The 15,886-nt window shown below is 42.1% G+C and overlaps 1 protein-coding gene across 1 annotated transcript; it reads right to left on the minus strand.

Annotated features, from left to right (window-relative positions):
* Positions 1–493: 493 nt before the first annotated feature.
* Positions 494–1,729, minus strand: LOC124080247 (putative sperm motility kinase W). Its single transcript, XM_046426102.1, has one exon. It carries the CDS (start codon positions 1,727–1,729, stop codon positions 494–496), a length of 1,236 nt encoding a protein of 411 aa, XP_046282058.1.
* Between the last annotated feature and the right edge of the window lie 14,157 nt (positions 1,730–15,886).

The following is a 15,886-nucleotide window of genomic DNA, read 5'->3' on the forward strand; positions in this document are numbered from 1 at the left end:
GCAATGTTTCCACAGCTCTGCACACCCTCCTCCTTTGTCCCTGTGCTGAGTCCCTTCACCCCTGCCCAGGACCCCTCAGGCAGGCCCTCCCTGCCCGCTCTCCCATCTCCCTTCCCTGCACACACTATCATGAAGACGATGCCATAGAACACTGGGGTCGCCCAGGCCTTCTCAGAGGTGATTTCTCCAACAGTTGCCACCCACCCTGTGGACAATGCTCAGGTAGCGACTCCTCCTGGCCAAGGTCACCAAGTAAAAGTCATGTCTACACTGGCTCAAGGGGAGAGACTCCCTCTACACAGGGACAAGGAGAGCCAATCTGAACCGATTTATTAAGAAACATCTGAGAAGAATTGTGGGAAAGGAGAGAGGGGCAGGGCGAAGTGTCCCAGGCAGAACAGCCTCTGAGGTCTTCTGCAGGTGGGGGCAGAGGAGAGACGGCCGTCTGCTTGCACTGTCTGTCTGGCTCTCCACTTCCTTGGAGGCAGGCCGTCTATGGATGTGGCACGTCGCTTCTCTGTGACATTGGAGCCACTTTATTGCTGACACGTGGCACGCAGCAGCAGCACAGGGCTCGGACACAGGCAGCGATCCTGCTCCTCACCTGTTTCCAGCCATTGGTGTGGCCAGGGCCTTGCCTCGGGGCTGTGTCCAGGGAGGAGGAGCTGCTGTGTGCCCTGGACCACCAGACGAGGACCCTGGAGGGCTTGGGCCTGGGGAAGCCAGAGTCAGACTGGGAGCAGCTGCGGAGAGTGGGGGCCCCTGCAGGCGGGCAGCGCAGAGGAATGGCAGGCAGGCTGCCACCCCTGATGTCCCTGTGCCCTGGCTGTTGGGCGTCCTCGGGCAGCGGATACTCAGAGGGCAAGGGGAAGGTGCGCAGGGCAGGCTGGCTGGCGCTCCTCTCTGGGAGGACAGGGACATTGGAGAGATTCTCGGGGCGCTGGCAAGGCCTAAGCCACTGAGGCACAGGCTGCCCCTGGAAGGTGCTCCCTACCCCCTGGCCTTGCTGGTGCTTCAGGATGAGGTACGTCGCCATCACCACATCGAACTTCCTCTTGGCCAGAGACACCCAGGTTTGGTAGGGATCAAAACCCAGGTCGAACAGCATGGTCAGGATGGCGGGGTCTGGGCGTGTGGGCAGGGCCTGGCTGGAAGGATGGGGTGCACTCGGCTCACCCTGCCGCAGCCATGGGTGCTGCAGGATCTGCTTCACTGTGGGTCGCTTCTTGGGGTTCAGGACCAGGATCTGGCGGATGAGCCTTCGTGCTTTGACGGGAACAGAGCTGGGCACCTGGAACCTGGCCAGAAGGATCCTCATCAGCATCTCCTGAGGGGTGTCCCCCCTGAATGGGTGGCTCCCCGTCAACATACAGTAGAGAATGACGCCCAGGCTCCAGATGTCTGCTGGGGGGCCCTCATACTCTTGCTTCAGGACAATTTCTGGGGCGATGTAAGCCAGAGTACCCCATAAGTCATTCAGCTTCTGCCCGGCCGTGAACCTGGTGCTGAAGCCGAAGTCGATAAGTTTCGCGTGTCCTCTGGCATCCAGCATGATGTTCGCTGGCTTCAGGTCCCTGTGCACGATGCCCTTGTCGTGGCAGTGGCCCAGGGCACACACGATCTGCCTGAAGAGTCTGCAGGCCTCCTCCTGCTGCATGCCACCAGGGGGGATGTGCTCAAGTAGCTGTCCCCCACCAGACTGATATTGCCATTGACAGCCAGGTGACATGTTTATTCATTTTTTGAAAGCCAACAAGAAAATCTATCTATAATCTCAGTAGCAGGAAGAACTGTCCTTCCACAGAGCAACTAGTGTCTGTTCTCTGTGAAATACCTAACTGCTTGGGTTATCCTTGGAAGGAAAGGAGGAAAAATAAGCATCATATCCCTAAGCTACTGCCCTATGTTCCCCAGAACCTACCTGATTAAAGGGGACATGAGAGTGACTCTAGACTGGAATGTCCATATAAACATTATGTTGAAGGACACTGACTGTTCTCATGTGTGTTGGGAATTAATGCAAGTTAGTCTTATTTGTCAAAAGCTCTTTTCTTGCATGCCAAGTTCCTTGGGAGACCGGTTATACAATGAGATAAAAGCAAGCTGAGCTGAACCCACCCTATAAATCTCCACCAGCAGCAGCACCCTCCCCACCACAGAAACTGGTATGGATCAGAGCACCAGAGAGAGGGAAGTGTTCTTCCAGCCTGCCACCAGCAGACAAAGTGTGATGGGAGAATAGAGGCACTACTGTGGCAAAGCACCTGAAGGCACCCTGTGAAACAGAGGTGTACCTGTGCAGTCCACTGGAAGTGGGGTTTGGGCAGTCTGTCTGTCTGTCACCTCTGGATGTTCCCTGTCAGCATTTCTTAATAAATCCTATGTCTCGCGTCTCATCTCTGAGCGTCTTCTTTGGTCTCGTGGCAACCTATCTCACTCACCCTAGCACAACTGGCTTTGGCTAGTACACTACTGCTGCTCCCCTTTCAGCAAGTGTGTCACGTTTTACAGTTGTGAAGTTTTGTGACAACTGGCCTGGGTCACAGAATCCAGGCATGTGGTCGGACATTATTCTGGATGTCTCTATGAAGGTTTTAGATGCGAGTAATGTTTGAATAGGTGAGCTGTGAGTCTCGGAGAATGGCAGGCCTCATTCTCAGCTGAAGGACTGAATAGAACCTTCTCGTAAGAGAGGACACATTCAAGGACTATGACATTAGCTCTTCCCTGGTCTACTTCCTACTGGGCCACTCTACAGATTTTCCAGCCTCCATAATCAGAGGATCCATATATGTGTAGAGAGAGCAATATTAATCATACTGAATTAACCACATTGGGTAGCTAAAGTCCAATTCAGTATAGAAGACAGGCACAATCCCAAACTCACATGGTAAAACAGGGCAGAAAACTTAACGGGAGCACAGGAAAGGTACACAAAGAGAAAACACAAAACAATAGGACTGGCATGATCCAAATGCATCAAAAACAAAAGAGAAGATGAGTAACAAAGAATCCTCTATCTGAATCAACCAGGAAAAAAAATGTGAATAAATATACAAAGCAAAAGTCTTCAAGACACTGGGCTTTTGCTAGAAAAGAACTAAGATTCCTGAGTGAGGCAAGACACATAGTGAGCCTACAATTGCCCCAGGTTGGAGCCTTGGGAGTTCTCAGGCTATCGCACAGGAGAGGGAATCAAGACAGAAAATGTGATTTAAGAGATTAAGAATCCAAGAAAAGAAGTTGACTGGAGTTCACTGACCAGAATACCATAGAGGAAAGGTCTGCATACAAAAGGAACCCTGGAATCTGCTGGTTCTCTCTTGAGAATTCAGCATAGTACTGAACAAAACATGTGTAAGGAAATGGTTGGAGGCTGAGGGAAAAAACACTCAAATCAGTCAGAGGGAACAATACCTGACACTCACGCAGTGCACAAGAATAACACCTGTTCCTACGGGCCAGACTGGGAAATATCAGATTTTATGGGGCATTGGGTAGAAAATTCAGGAGGTTCTCTAACCTGGTATTCAAAACCTCACAAAAGTACGTAGTTTGGTATGCACCTTTGGAAAGGGAAATTATGTTCCTACGATTTTATTTATCTTCTTAAAACTTAATCTTTGCTTTCATTGAACTCCTTTATTACTTTTGTTTTACTGCCGTTATTTTCTTTGATGTGTATTATTTTATTCTCCTCCCCACACGTCTGTTTTTTTTTTTTTTTTTTTTGCTTACTCTGGAATTCATTTATTTATCTATTTCTAGTATCTTAACGTGATAACCAAAGTCATTAATTTAAGGATCTTTTTCACTTTGGAACTTTAATGCTACAATTTTCCCTCCAACTACTGCTTTAGCTACCTCACGTAAGTTTTTAAGTGTTTTGATTGTTTTCATTCACTTTGAAATATTTTTCACTTCTACTCATGAATTCTTCTTTTTCTTGTAGGCTATTTAGAAGATCACTAAGGTTCCAGAAATACTTCTTTTGATTATTATTTTCTACTTCAATTCTACTGTATTCAAAAAACTTACCTTGCATGACTCAAACCTTTTAAAATCATTGAGATTTATTTTATGTTCTAGAATATCCTGAACATATCCACATTAACTTATAAAAATATATAATTTGGTCATGTGCAGAGCAGTTTTTATACATGTCAATTAGATGAATGAGAGTATTTAAGCCTTCTACATTATTACTGATTTTCTGTCTACTTGACCTATCAACACTAAGTATTGAAATATTAAGCTGTAATTGTGAATTTGTAGTTCTCTCCATTTTCTTTTAGTGTTTATTCATATATTTTTAGGTACTTTGAGTAAATGCATAAATATTTAGGATCACATGCTTTCTTAGTGAAGTGGTCCCTATATTTCATGAAATGGCTCTCTTTATTGATGGCAATGTTATTATTCTAAAATCCACTTTTTTGATATTAAAACAGCCATCTCAGATTTATTTTCATTACCGTTAACATGAAAAACTTTTCCAGCACTTCACTATTAATTATTTTCTGTTTTATTTTTCATATTTCTTTATTTTTTTCTTATCCTCTTTTCCTTTGGGGATTCTAGTATATATATCAGGCTGCTGTAGGATGCTGTCTTCATTTTGTTCATTCTTTTTCTCTCTGAATTTCACTTTAAATAGTTTCCATTGCTAAATCTATAAGTTCACTAACTTTCTTTTCTGCAGTATCTAAAATGTTGTTAACCTTATCCAGTGTATTCGATACTTCAGTCCTTGTAGTTTTCATCTCAAGCAATTGATACAGGGACATATTTTTTCCATGTTTCTCCCTAATATTCTCCATCTTTCTCCTCACTTCTTGGGCACATGGATTATAATTACAAAACTATTTTAACATCCTTGTCTGCTAATTCTATCATGTGTATTATTTTGCATTGGCTTTGATTGATTTGATTTTTTCTTCATTATTGATCCAATTTTGCCACTCCTTTAGAATAGCTGGTAATGTTCTGTTAGTTTAGGCCAACGTTAAAGAATTCACCTTGTTAGGGCTGGGTTGTGGCTCAGAGGTAGAGTGCTCAACTAGAATGCATGAGGCACAGGGTTTGATCCTCAGCATCACATAAAAATAAAGATATTGTGTCCACCTATAACTAAAAAATTAAAATAAAAATGAAAGAACTTCACCTTGTTAAGAGCTGAATAGTTTTATATTTCTATAAACATCCTTAACCTCTTTTCTGGGATACTCACAAGTTACTTGAAATAGTATGATCCTCCTGGGCTTTGCTTTTAAGCTTTGTTAGGCAGGACCAGGGCACTTCATATTGTACTAAGGTTAATTTTCCCCTCCACTGAGGTGAAAGACTCATATACTTCTCGTAATGCCCCATGAATGACGAGGCCTTCCACACGGATGGACTAGGAAATATTCTCAACCCTCATTCAAGTACTGCTGGCTCGAATTCTTTCCAGGGGTTCTTCATCTGCCCTCAGACAATTTGCATGCATGTGCTTATCAGTAGGCACCTGAAGACTCAAGGGAGACCCACACAGCTCTCTGTGAGCAGCAGTCTCCTCTCTGGCCCTGCCCTGACAACTCCAGCTGCGTTAGCCCTGTGGCCCCTCAGCTCTCTCCTCCATTGGTTCTGTCTGGGTTTTGCCTCCCTGTGTGGCTTCCTGGGAATTCCTGGAGGAAGTTGGGACAATGTTCAGGATCACCCTATGTGCCTCCCATCTCCCAGGAACCATGGTGTTTTGCTGCCTGATGTCCAAAATCTTGAAAACTGCTCACATATACTTTTAGTGTTTTTGTTTGTTTGTTTGTTTTTTAATAAGGGTCTAGTTCCTATGTTTCCATCTCTACTGGAAACAGAATTCCTGGATTGAGATTTTAAATTTACAAAATGCTGAACCTGAGTTTTTTAAAAAAAAAAAAAGCTAAATTGACATTGTATACTCTGATTCTGGCAAAGTATTTAATTATTTGTAAAAGAAGCTAAATGATTAGTAAGCATGATAAGAATTAGCATTTCCTTGGCATTTTTCTCAATGCACAACAAATGGAAAAGAAGTATTTCTCCACAAGAGCCATCTTAACCTGCCTCTACTTCTATTTCCTAAACTGCTATGATCTATTAATCTTCCATCAGCTACATCAAAGGGAGAACATTTCACCAACATAGGGCCTAGAAAGCCCTTATTTCTTATGAATGTCTTTTTTTCTGCCCTGAGAACCATATAGAGGATCACTCTGGGAATCAGTGGAGGATCAGAGAATATGAACAGTGCTCAGTTGTGTTTCTTTTTTACTGTTTCTTTATGGACTTCATATTGTACTTGGATTGAACTTCATAGAGGTTCTAATAAATGTAAACCCTGGGAGCTCATAAAGCATGTCCTGAACTCCACAACTGCGTTTGTTCTTTATATTCTTCTGCCCAAAGGAATGCTGGCACACACTGTATCTCAAAACAATTTTCAACTGCATTTAGCTTATGTATTATTTAGTAAATATTTATTGAGCGTGTACTATGTCAAGTCACTGTGTAAGACACCAAGTATATAATGCATGAAAGAAAAAATAGTATTCTCTATGCTAATAAAATATGTAATTTAATGAACACATAGGAAATACAAGTGGAAAAATGAGTACGTGTTTAAATACAAATTGTGTTCATTTCTTTCAAGAAATGAGGCTTGAATAAGGGGCTATGTTAGACAATAAAACAGACCATCAATTTTGCAAATCTATGGAAGTCCTGTTGAAGATCGTATGTATAAAGTCACCTACCAAATGAAAGGAACCAGTCAGAGGAATAGCACAAGGTAATTGTTCCAAAGGAAAGAAAAAAAAAAGAAGGGTTCTACTTTCAGGACAATTCATTATATAACTACAAATTTCCCCCCAGTTAAAAAGATGTTCTTAAATTCAATTTAATTTTTGTAACCCAACCCTAAACTGTGAAAGTTACAACTTCTTTATCTATAAATGTCATCCTAACTAAGCTGGCTGGGCAAAGTGATGCACATGCCTGTTGTATCTGTAATCTCAGCCACTCAGAAGACTGAAGCAAAATTATCACAAATTCAAGGCCAACCTGAGCAACTTAGTAAAATGCTGTCTCAAAATAAAAAATAAAAAGGTCTGGGGATAGCTCAGTGATATAGCACCCCTGGGTTCAATACTCAGCACAAAAGAGAGAAAGAGAGAGGGAGGGAGATATTGATAGGTGTTACAAAATGCTTTCATTCCTGAATGGTATCAAAAATACTACTTCATGCTCGGTAAGGTGGGGCACAGCTGTAATCCCAACAACCTGGAAGGTTGAGGCAGGAGGATTACAAATTTAAGGCCAGCTTCAGCAACTTAGTAAGGCCATAAGCAACTTAGAAACACTACCTCAAAACTTAAAAATTTAAAAAAAAAAAGTGTTAGGGATGTAGATCATTGATAAAGTAGCCCTGTGTTACCAGTACCACCGCCCCCCCCCAAAAAAAAAGTTAAATAGTTTTTAAAAGTTCACTATCAAAGTCCTGAAAGGGAGGTTCTTTAGCCACTATCATTAATTCAACCCTGTACAGTAATATCACAAAACCTACTGGAACCTGTGATCCTCCTGTCTCAGCTCCTGAGTCACTGGAATTAGGGACATTCACCACTGATATTTTTAAAAAACTCAAATACATAACTACAACAATTGTTTTCTCTAGGAACAAAGTAGTATGTAAGTAAATGAGATTAATGCCCTAGCAAGATCCCAGAATGTGTCCCATGACACTGTATCAGGAAGATAAACAGGAACTATATACTTCATCAGTCCACGGATTTTCCAATAACAGAATTAAACAAAGTTCTAATTTCTATGTGAAAACAATGTTCCAGTTAATTGTAGAATTTGTTTTAGTTTTTCAAAAAATATAGATACCCCCTTCACCCTGACAAGAAGCATTCACATGTGAACAAGAAAAAACTGAAGAAACAACTCAAGCTCACCTTACTCCCTCTGATCTACAACTACTACCAACACAGTAATTTGTGCGAGGCACATCTCAAGAGTTCCATGTTCCCACAGCTATGCCCCGTAAGGAGACTGTGTTGCCATGAGTATTTTTCTTTTGTTCTACTGCCCAACTTGGAGTTCAGCTGACTTTCCCTGAATTTCACAGTAAGATTTATAACCATAGAGAAAGAGGCCATCAAATGCCTTTCCCAGCATACACTACCTACTGAAATACCCACAGAATTTCTGCCTTTTAGAGTAAGAGGGAGTCCTTATATTGCAAATGCCTTTCAAGTATTCTATCACTTCCTGTCTGTTACTCACTTGAATCTCTTTCTTTTTTTAATTTTTAATTTATTTTTTAAAAAATAAATGACAGCGGAATGCATTATAATTCTTATTACACATATACAGCACAGTTTTTCATATCTCTGGTTGTATACAAAGTATATTGACACCAATTCATGTCTTCATACATGTACTTTGGATAATGATGTCCATCACATTCCACTATCCTTGCTAACCTCATTTGTATCTCAACAGATTCTATAAACTCCTTGGGAAGGACATATCTCTCTCAGTCACTATCTCCAATGCCCCCAACACAGAGCCCAAAACAGGGTTACACTATGGTTAAGCATTTGTAAAATAAGGAGGATAAACAGGAAGATACGTAAAGTCACTTAAACCTTAGTGCACATGAATTTCTTCTGGCCCTTTCCTAAGAAAGTTTGGCTGTATCATCCATTATGTAGGAAGAATTAAGAAAGCCCTGCAGAGAAGCAAGCCTAAGGGAAGCTCCTCTTCATTCTGCGATGAAGGATTGCCCTGGATTGAATTAAAGGAGCATGTTCTCCAAAGAAAGCCCCAGACTCTTGCTTGAAAGCCATATAAAAAGTACAATGTTTTTCTGTGGAAGTCTCACCACACTTCAAAAATCTATTTCAACAAGACATGAATAATTGGCAATTGTTGCTGAATGTAAGGTAATTTTAAAAGCAGAGAACTGCTGGTAGTGTAACCACACCTATATCCCAGCTACAAGTTGGAGGGCCAGCGTGAGCAATTTACGGAGACCCTTTCTCAAAAAGTAAAATGGATTAGGAATGCATCACAGTGGTAAAACATCTCTAGGATCAATTCCTAACACAGCAAAAAAAAAAAAAAAAAGTAGTAGTTACAGAGATCCTAACCTTCTCTTTCAGACTTCTTTCTAACCCCTGAATGCCTTCTCCAGTATTCAAGCAATCATTAGTCAACATTAAAAAAAAAAAAAAGTCAAATTTGCAGAATTTAATCAAGCCAGTGCAATATGATCAAAGGTTAAAAATCCAGTTCCTGGAGTCAGATAAACTTGAGGTTAAAATCTGGTTCCACTACTTACTTGAAAACTCTGTGGGCCTAAGTTTTCACATCTGAAAAGAATTAACAAGGCCTATCTGATGGAGTTGCAGTAATGTTTAAATAGGACCCCATATAAAATGCTTACCATTAGGTAGTACTCAAGAAATGTGGGGCTGAGGATGTGGCTCAAGTGGTAGCGCGCTCGCCTAGCATACGTGAAGCACTGGGTTCAATTCTCAGCACCACATAAAGATCAAATAAAGATAGTGTGTCCACCTAAAGCTAAAAAATAAATATTAAAAGAAAGAAAGAAATGTGCACCATCACTTAGAGACCTAGGTACCCATTCTATCACCACCTCCCTTTGTATCCTCAAGATAATCATTCATTGTAAAGCTAATGAAAACTAGGAGACAGAACTAACTGCCCTCTAAGGCCAGCATTATCAATCATGAATAAGGTAACCAGAAAACACACCAAAACTTCAAACAGGCCGGGCATAGTAGCACACGCCTGTAATCCCAGTGGCTCAGGAGGCTGAAGCAGGAGGATCACAAGCTCAAAGCCAGTCTCAACAACTTAGCAAGGCCCTAAGCAACTCAGGGAGATTCTGTCTCTAAATAAAATATAAAAAAGGGCTGGGGATCTGGCTCAGTGGTTAATCACCCCTGTACCAAAAAAGCACCTCAGTACCAAAAAAAAGCCTTAAACAAATTCCAAATAATTTGTGTTGTTCTTGAAGCTTGTTTGCATATGTTTGATTACTGAAGACTCAGCATTAGAAAATCAAAATGAAAAAGCCTAAACAGCCAAATTTCAAAGCAGCTGGGGGTGTAGCTCAGAGGCCAAGAACTTATCTCCGGTGAGCAAGACCCCCTATCTATAGATAGATAGATAGATAGATAGATAGATAGATAGATAAATTCATATCTGGTATTCTCAAATATTCACTGCTGCTATAGATGGTGAACTTTATGAAACTACTGGTGGGGGCTGGGTAGAGAACCTTAACAATATTGACTTAATACTATCTTATGGGCTGTAGATATAGTTCACATCTAGCATGTGCCAGACCCTGGATTCAATCCTCAACACCACACACACACACACACACAAAAAAAAAAAAAACCTACAAGAGTTTCAAAGAGAGTGCAAGAGGCAAACCAGGTTCCTTCCTTTCCCTCGCTGCTTTTGTTTGGATCTAGAATGTCTACCAAAAACCCTGTATTAAGACTTGGTCTCCAACTTGGTACTGCTGGGAGATAGGGAAACCTTTAAGAGAAGCCTAGTGGGAGGTCTAAGATCATGGGGGCACAACCTTGAAGGAGACTGTGAGACCCTGACCACTTCAACACTCTCTTTCAGTTCTGGTCATGAGATAAATGGTTTTGCCCCACAGCACTAAAACTGAAAAGCAATGGGCCAACCAATCATAGACTGAAATCTCCAAAACTGTGAGCCAAAATAAACTTTTCTTCTTTATAAGTTGATTATCTCAGGTATCCATTACAGATTAGAAAGCTGCTAATGCACTAACCTTGAGCTACCCAGTACTGGGATATTGTAACCAACTGGTACTTTGGGAATGCATAGTAGGTAGAAACTTTCACACTGTAAAATTTCAATCCCTAGAAAAGCTATCATCTCAGTCTGTCCATTTGTCAGTCAGTCATGTGATCAGTTGGGGTCACAGTCAGTCTCTCTCTTCCTCCCTCTCAAAAAAAAGGAAGATGAAAACTCAGACACCAATGGCATCTATTCACCAGAGTTGCAAAAATAATGATAAACAAGAGTGCAGTTGTTTTTACTCTATCAAAAATCTATAATCCAAGGCAAGAATATACTAAATGCTGCAGGAACTAGTCTGAAAATGCTAACTCCCTCAATTCTTTCTCCTTTTGAATTTTTCACTCCAAAATACTCATATAGAAAATACAAAATTTTGTTAACTATTAAATACACACATCTATTCTACTGAAATTTACAAAGATTGCTTTTCATAAATTGTAAGGACATATCATTATATTTCAAACACTTCTGTATCTCTTTGACCTGCACAACACAGCTGCTTCAATAGTTATTTAAGAAACACAAATTTCAGGTTAAGTATTATTCACATGCACAAGAAGACAATATACAAGAATATTTATTGCAGCTTTGTTTATAATAAGTTTGGGAAGCAATATAAATGTCCATTGAAGTAAGGGAGAATGCATAAAGTACAATATACCCATAATGAAAATCACATAAGGTAAAATGGAAAGAATTTGAGCTAACAGCTGAAATTGAGGTTATTATATGGATAAGTCCTAAACATTATACAAAACAAAAGAAAATCAGGTTGTGGAGTGATACAAATATTATAATACTATTTATGTAAGATTTTTAAATCTTCAACATTACCTTTGCCTTAGAATTTGTTACTATAGTCCTGCATATTCTATGTATGCACACTAAAGATTACTAATCATATAAAGTTCCCCAAATGGCAGAGAGGGATCCTGATTTAGTAATGAAAATTACTTAGCCCTTAAGACTAGGTGATATGTGTTCTCTGCATTCTGCTACTCATCAAGAAACTCTATTTCACTGAGCTTCAGTTTTCTCACCTAAATGGGTTGATAACTCTTGCTTTGCAAGCTGAGAAAAATAATTAATGGGGAAATGTTTCACTGAAGATTTTAGACGTTTGTTAGTTTTTTGTTGTTGTTGTTTTGGGGTTTTTTGTTGTTGTTGTTGTTTGGCCTAATCAGTCAAGAGGTAAGGTAATAACGAAAAAAGCTGAGTCTATGGCTTTCACACGTTGTTTAGTATATTGTAGAAGATGTCCAAGAACACAGAAGGAAGGGGCAATCCCTCACCTTTCTCTTCCTAGTCCCAGATGCAGATGCCTCCTATGCTTTCTAAATTTAGCACGGGAAAGAGCGATGTGAAACTGGCTTTCCACAGGCTTTTCGTGACCTTGGGATACATTTTTCATCTCTCCATCTACCAAGCCACCCCGGCCCCAACATACACCCACCCTCTGCAGCCGAGCAGGCTGAATAACCCAATCGTCCAGGACAAGAAAGAGACTGTAAAAAATGACAATGAGATGTTGTTGGTGTTGGAAGATTCTGTTTGTTTTCTAACACTAAGAGGGAAAGTAATGTGGACTTTTAGCGCCCACTCTGCGGAGGGGAGAAGTGGAAACCTGGGCTTATTTGCAAGAAGTTCTGCAACTTGTTTCCACACAGTCCCTGCATCTGATTCCACACAAAGACTGGCACACCGAGCCGCAGGCTCCATAGGTAACAGGACAGACACAGCGCTCTTCCCCTCCGGCACATGGGGAACCACCATGATTGACACTGGGGCACGGACATACACCCAGCACATGGAATGCGCTTGGGGACCCCGCGTCCCCCAGGGCTGGTTGCTGCGCCTCACCTGTCTTAAAGACCATCTTGTCACCGTCCTTGGACCCGAAAGTCTTCAGCATGGACACGAAGAGCACCCCACAGGCATTCTGGATGCCGAACACCGACCCATTGCACCACATAGCCGCCAGCATCACTAGCCAGCCCCAGCCGCCCTCGGGGGGCTCCCGGGGCTCACGGGGCTCCACCTCCACCTTCTCAGCGGCCGCCTCAGAGCCTTCCGAGGGTCCCGGGTCAGACAGAGGAGCTTCCCCCACAGGTGCGGGGCCGGGCGGCTGCTCCTCGCTCGTCCCCCGCACAGCGGCGGGTTCCTCCTGGGAGGGCACCATGGCCCGGGGCGGAGAGCGCGAAGGCGCGGGTTCCCGGCCGGCTCTCGAAGGAACAGGGAAAGCCGCGCGGGCGGATCAGGAGGCCGAGGCGAGGACGGTAGAGCCCTTGACTGGCAAGCAGGCGGACGGCCAGCGGCGCAGAGACCGCCGCGAAGACGGCAGCGGCGCGCGAGCGCCTCTGGACTCAGGACTCGCGCCTCACAGTCCACAACGCTGCACTCCCGACTGAGCCCGTGGCCAGTGGCCGGTTCTTAAAGGCGCCCCCAGCACGGCCGGCAGGGGGCGTGGCCGGCAGCGGGACGTGCCCCCAGAGCCCACAGATGATTGGGCCTCGAAAGGCGGAGGCGGGACGCCCCGTGGCGCAGGGCCCCGGGAGCCAGCTGGTGGCGGTGGCTGTGGCTGTGCGCGTCTGCCTTGGGGCCTCCTGCTAACTGGAGGGCGCCGGGGTCACAAAGGTGCAGGTCACCCCTCCTCGGAGTGTTAACAAGACGGGTGCGTCTACTCCTAGGTACAGGTTGGGTCATCCGGTCAGTAGCACTGGGTCTTTACCCCCAACTCAGTGTCAGCGTCACAACCAAACTAACATCTCTTGGGTTTTTTTGTTTATTTTTTGGCGTTCAGTTCTTCGTGCTAATTATAAAATACATTATGCCACTTGCCTACTTAGGAAATCAGAAGAAAAAGAGGCCTTATTTACTTCATTCCTTCTGCATTCGTGTACAGTTTCCTTTGAATACTTGGCACATTGAAGATGCTCATTTTGGAAGACAGACTAAAATTCTAAAAACTTCAACCAACAAAGTATTTTTGAGACAGCTAGAGAACATTAATTTTCAAATATGTACAGTTGTTTTTACTTTAAACAATTACTAAAATCTTTATTCAACTCTGTCTTCCTGAGCATGAAGTGTCAATGTGCATGCCTAAAAAGTAACTAACTAGGTGTGCAATATTGAGGACGATTTTTAATTTCTCATTTACTCAGATTCTTCACTTCAACCAAAGTCAAAATATGCCAACCACTTATGTGCTTATGTGCCCACCATTGTGGAGGAGTATACAGATGACTGCAATTAGTCACATATCTGCCTCTTGAAGCTAAAGTAGTAGGAAGAAAACAGAGTCCTGGGATAGAACAGGAGTCTCAAAGATGTGAGCCATTAAATTCTATGATAATGAAACTATTAAATTATCTTCAGAACTCTAAAGAAGAGCTTCGGCAAGTAGTCTTTGAGCTGAACCCTGAATGGTACACAGGACTTCAGTAGACAAAGATAAGCAAAGAGCATTTCTGCTAGAGAAAACACTATGAACCAAGGAAAGCAGGGTATGCCTTAGAAACAGGGAACATAGCTCAAGTACAATTGGATTTAGAAATAAAGTTAAAATAGAGCCATAGGTTGAATCTGGAATGGCCCCCAAAGGCCCATGTATTAAAGGATTGGTCCCCTAGCCTTCAGCACTATTAGGAAGTGGTGAAATCTTTAAGAGGAGGTTCCTACTAGAGATTCTTAGGTCATAAGATTCATGACTTCAGGTGGGGACATAACTCGGTTGGTAGAGTGCTTGGCTCCCATGCACAAGGCCCTGGGTTCAATCCCCAGCACGACCAAAAAAAAAAAAAAAAAAATCATGACCTCAAAGAAGATTGGGGGATCCTGGTCTCTTCTTTCAGGTCCATGAGCAATGAGTTCAATCAACCATGGACTTAAACCTCTAAAACTATGAGTCAAAGTAGGCCTTCCTCTTTATAATTCACCTCAGATATTTGCTGCAGTTAGGGAAAGCTAACTAACATAAATAGTAAACTAAGAAGTAGTCTCACAAGTGCACAAATGAGTAAAGCTGTTATCCCAGCCTTGTCAGAAATAAGGCAAAGTCAAAAGCAAAAATGTAAAATCAGTAGAGGTTTAATCAAATATAAACTATATAAACTCTAAAATTTTTGATGTTAACCTCTATTTATTGACTTTGAAAGTTGTTCACAACATATTATTGTGCAAAAAAGCCCAAATATATATATATTTCATAACCCAAATAAATACCCAAGAGTCAATACTGTAATAAGTAATTGGCTAAATAAATAAATAAATGGGGGAGGGGAGCTGAGGTTATAGCTCAATGGTAGAGCACTTGCCTAGCACATGTAAGGCATTTGGTTCTATCCTCAGCACCACATAAAAATGAGTAAATAAAATAAAGATATGTGTACATCTACAACTAAAAACTTTTTAAAAAAAGTTTTTTAAACATAAAGGTATTGTGTCCATCTACAACTAAAAAAATTAATAATAATAAAATAAATGGGTGAAGGAAGGCAGACATATCTTTCCTTTGGAAGAATTCCCAAAAATGTATGACAGCTGGGCTTGGTGGTGTATACCTATAATCCCAGCAATATGGGAGGCTGTGGCAACAGGGTCTCAAGTTCAAGGCCAGCCTCAGCAATTTAGCACGAATCTTAGCAACTTAGCAAGACCCTTGTCTCAAAAAATTAAAAGGACTGAGGATGTAGCTCAGTGGTAAAGCACCCAGGGTTCAATCCCCAGTACCAAAAAAAGGATGGGGGTATGCTTCATGACTTCCTTTTAAAGAGTGCAGTATGAAGAGGGGGGAATCGATACCTTTAGACTGTGGAAACTGACAGACACTACTACCTCAACCAGGTGATAAAGTATGGATCTGTGTATGATCTGTGATACAATGTGAAGATGGAAGTTTACTTTTTTTATTTTTTCTTTCTTTTTTTGGCTTTCCCCTATGGTTTCATAGGTTTGATTTAACCTAACAACAAATTCCAACTGAGTGACATTC

This window comes from Marmota monax, unplaced genomic scaffold (genome assembly GCF_021218885.2).
Source record: "Marmota monax isolate L192 unplaced genomic scaffold, Marmota_monax_Labrador192_F-V1.1 WCK01_AAM20220418_F8-fsc00765, whole genome shotgun sequence".
NCBI classification, from domain to species: domain Eukaryota; kingdom Metazoa; phylum Chordata; class Mammalia; order Rodentia; family Sciuridae; genus Marmota; species Marmota monax.

Excerpts from the sequence above, each read along its gene's own strand:
- LOC124080247 (XM_046426102.1), bottom strand. The coding sequence starts at position 1,729 with ATGTCACCTGGCTGTCAATGGCAATATCAGTCTGGTGGGGGACAGCTA.